Source organism: Penaeus vannamei, chromosome 31 (assembly GCF_042767895.1).
Source record: "Penaeus vannamei isolate JL-2024 chromosome 31, ASM4276789v1, whole genome shotgun sequence".
Lineage (NCBI taxonomy): Eukaryota > Metazoa > Arthropoda > Malacostraca > Decapoda > Penaeidae > Penaeus > Penaeus vannamei.
Window position 1 is genome coordinate 23,905,531 of NC_091579.1, and position 3,683 is coordinate 23,909,213.

Below are 3,683 nucleotides of genomic sequence, written 5' to 3' on the forward strand. Positions count from 1 at the left end.
AAAAATAGATAAAAATAAAGGAATACCGAATGATATATATATATATATATATATATATATATATATATATATATATATATATATATATATATATATATATATATATATATACACATTCTAACGACTCATGGGAATATCAACAATCGCAACCTAAAAAGATAATAATCAAACTAACAGATACCTAAAAAATAAAGTCAAGCTCAAAATCCGATGCTCAGCCAAACAGCCAAAGCAACGGGACACACAGGGCTTAGAAGACACAACCCTTTAGTCACTCGCTTCCCCATCCTTCCCGCTTCGCTCTGGCCACTAGAATCTCCAGGAACAAGGTCAGGACAGAGACCACGGCGCCGGCCACGAGAAGCACGAAGGTCCCAGCCAAGTCCAAGATGTTCAGGGGCCTTAGAGGGGCCTTTGTGCTGGATCCGATGCAGCGAGATACCGGCCAGTACTTCTTCTTCCAGACGGCCATTAACCCCGACTGGATCACCTCAAGGATGCTGTGGAGTGGAGGGAGGTTATAGGTGCATTATTTGAAGGGTTGGATATCTTCTTTTCCCATTTTCTTTTTATCTTTTTTTTCTCTCTTTCTCTCTCTCTATCTCTCTCTCTCTTCTCTTCCCTCTCTCTCTTCTCTTCCTTTTCCCTCTCTCTCTCTCTCCCTTTCCCCTCCCCCTCTCCAACCATCTCTGCCCTCAAACTGCCCCCAAACCAATCAAAGATACTCACTGTATCGTGAAGACATCCCTGTAGGGTGATCCAGACTGCAATATAATGCCAAACCTCGTCGAGAAGAAGTGATCCCTGACAACGGTCATGCGGCACTCTCCATACAGCGCCTCTTCGTCAGCCACAGCGAACTCCAGCCAAGAATTGTCCTGTGAGGATTTAATTTACGTTTTTTTAAATTTGCGTTGGTAGGGTAGGATTTATGGTCGCTGATGGTTGTTGTTTTTGGGTATGCGTAGTGTGATTACGCCTTATCAAAAGGGGGTACTATATATGGATATTATTTGTCATGGTTGTGATAGCTTGACGAGAGGAGCAACGTTAACAGGTAAATTATATAAACAAAGAATAATGAAATGATATGTTACTTATCCAAAGAAAGTCGAAATTAACGCGGTTCCTTCCGTATATTGATAAGTATTTGGCTGTACATCGCCTACAGGTTATGTCTAAAAGCTTAATATACACTCGGTCACAGTACTTTTTACTCATTAACGGTAATTTTCTATATTACCTCCGCCTCTCCAATATCGACGATTTTGGTATCGTTGGATTCCTCTCACTGTCCATATTGCAAACATATAGTTTTTATTGCGCGGAAACCCCCCGGAAACCCCCCCGTTAGCGACAAACTTGGCCCCGATAGCAGGGGAGGGCATGGAAGGTTCCAGGGAAAATGCAGGGTTGAATAACACTAATAATATAACCCACAGTGAAAATAACCATGGTTATTAACATGACTTTCCATTGCAGGGGGCTGCGCCCCCTGAGACCCCCCCTGAGGGGGGGCAGCCGCCCCCCAACCCCTGCCCAGGACACAAAATATCCCCCACGTATTCACGGCAGGATAGAGCGCACACGAACTAGATGCATCGAAAATGGCGCAAAACCCGGCGACCCGACGAGGGCGGGTCACCGCCGCTCTTCTGTTCATGGTATACCTTGGTCATCCTGATTATACTACAATCGTATCTGTATACAATGTTGACTATATCAAGGTTAGTATGCTGATTCAGTGGGAATGTTACGAGGTAAATGTAATACGTCCACCGCTCCGAGATCGCCGATAACTGTGTAACGCTCTAGCCTGCCGGGAATACGTGGTGGAGGTTTTGTTTCCTCGGCGGGGGTTGGGGGGCGGCAGCCCCCCCCCCTAGGGGGGGTCGCAGGCGGCACAGCCCCCTGCAGTGGAAAGTCATGTGAATAACCATAGTTATTTTCATTGTGGGTTATATTATTAGTGTTATTCAACCCCGCATTTTCCCTGGAACCTTCCATGCCCCCCCCTGCTATCGGGGCCAAGTTTGTCGCTAGCGGGGGGGTTTCCGCGCAATAAAACCTACATATTTGCATTGTATAGATTGAGAGGAATCCGATATCGGAGAGGCGGAGGTAATATAGAAAATTACTCTCATTAACACCTATGTATCTGTTTATCCATATAATTTAGAACAAGAGTGTCTGTAGGATAAGTTAGAAAATCCGGAGAACGATTATCCTCCTAAGATGCAATAAGTAACAGGGAAAGCTGGATCAGTAGCAACCCGAGGTGTCCTGACGTCTATTTTGATGATTGTTCAGTGAAATTATAGCCATTAAAATCATTATTTCCCATCCTTTTTGAAAATTGAAAAGACCAAAATCATCGACCATATTCACAAAGCATCCACAACTTTCGCGACGTCATCACAACAAACCCCCAGATGCTCTTTCCAGAAAAAAAAAAAAAAAAAAATCAGACGCCAAGACACCTCCTCGAGTTGCTCCTGATCAAGCCTTCCCGTCCCCCCAAAAGGTCACCTCGAGGTACGCGAACTTCTGAGTCCGAACCGCCTCGACGCCCTCATCGAAACTCCCGACGAGGAGCCCCGGTCGATCCTTGTGCAGCTGCCCTACCATGCCGAAGGTGGTGTCGGGGGCAGAGTTCTGGAAAGTCGGGTGCGTTGTGAGTCGGGTGTATTTGGGAAGATGAGGGTGAAACGTCGGGTATTTGGGAAGATGAGGGTGAAAAATCTGGTGTGTTATAAAAGTTGTGACGGAAACCGGTTGTCAATCAGGTGTATATGGAAAAATGAGGGTGACAAATCGGATGTATTTATGAAAGTTGTGATAGAAATCGTCTTATTTTATATATATTTTTTTCTTTTTTAATGAGGGTGAAAAATCGTGAGGGTTTATAATGTGATGAAAATCGGGTGTATTTTGTAACAGAAAACTGCGAGAAAAAAAAAACGGATGTATTCAGATATTTGTTATCAAAATCGGTTATATCCAGAATACTGTAGTGAGGAGGATAGATCATGCTTGGAAAATCATGATAATAATAATAATAATAATAAATGATAATAAAAATATGTATTTAGAAAATTATGAAATAACCAATTGTATTTGAAAAATCATAAATCATAATCGGTTGTATTTGAAAAGAAAGAAAGAAAAAAAAAACGCAATTATAAGTATGATTTACTCGATTCATTTGCGTTTTTCTTTGGTCTTCCACATCCATATTGATGACGTCACGGTTACGAATCCGTTCAAATATGGGAAACTAAGATGAAAGGATCTAAGCAGAGTAAATGCTAAAACGCTAATAATACTTCTTTTATTTTCGCTTTACTTTCAATAATTTGTACCCCCACCCCTCCACTGAAATACATTTAAACAGGAAAAATTAAGAGTAAATATTGAAACGCACTAAAATTACTTTCTTTTTTAATTTTCGTTTTATTTTCAATCATTTGTAACGCCCCCCCCCCCTTCCACACACACACACCACCTTTTTTTTCTTCAGCAAAGTTAAGTTTAAGTTTTCTTCAGCAAAGCAGAGTTCAGCAAATAACGTTCGTTCATTTTCAGCGACTTACGGCCGGTTTGTTAGAATTGTGCGAGGCCCGACCCAAAGAATATTCGTATACTTGACATGCATAGATTAAGAAATAAATGCATATTTATCA

General features: G+C 42.0%; 1 protein-coding gene across 1 annotated transcript in view; it reads right to left on the reverse strand.

Moving 5' to 3' along the window:
• Positions 1-271: 271 nt before the first annotated feature.
• LOC113813085 (probable glutamate receptor) overlaps positions 272-3,683 on the reverse strand; it is a 15,745-nt gene continuing 12,333 nt past the window's right edge. The window contains exons 10-12 of the mRNA XM_070144196.1: positions 2,530-2,655; positions 730-878; positions 272-500 (exon numbers count right to left, since the gene is read on the reverse strand). Of these exons, the coding sequence (XP_070000297.1) occupies positions 272-500; positions 730-878; positions 2,530-2,655 (504 nt within the window). The remainder of the gene's footprint in view (positions 501-729; positions 879-2,529; positions 2,656-3,683) is intronic.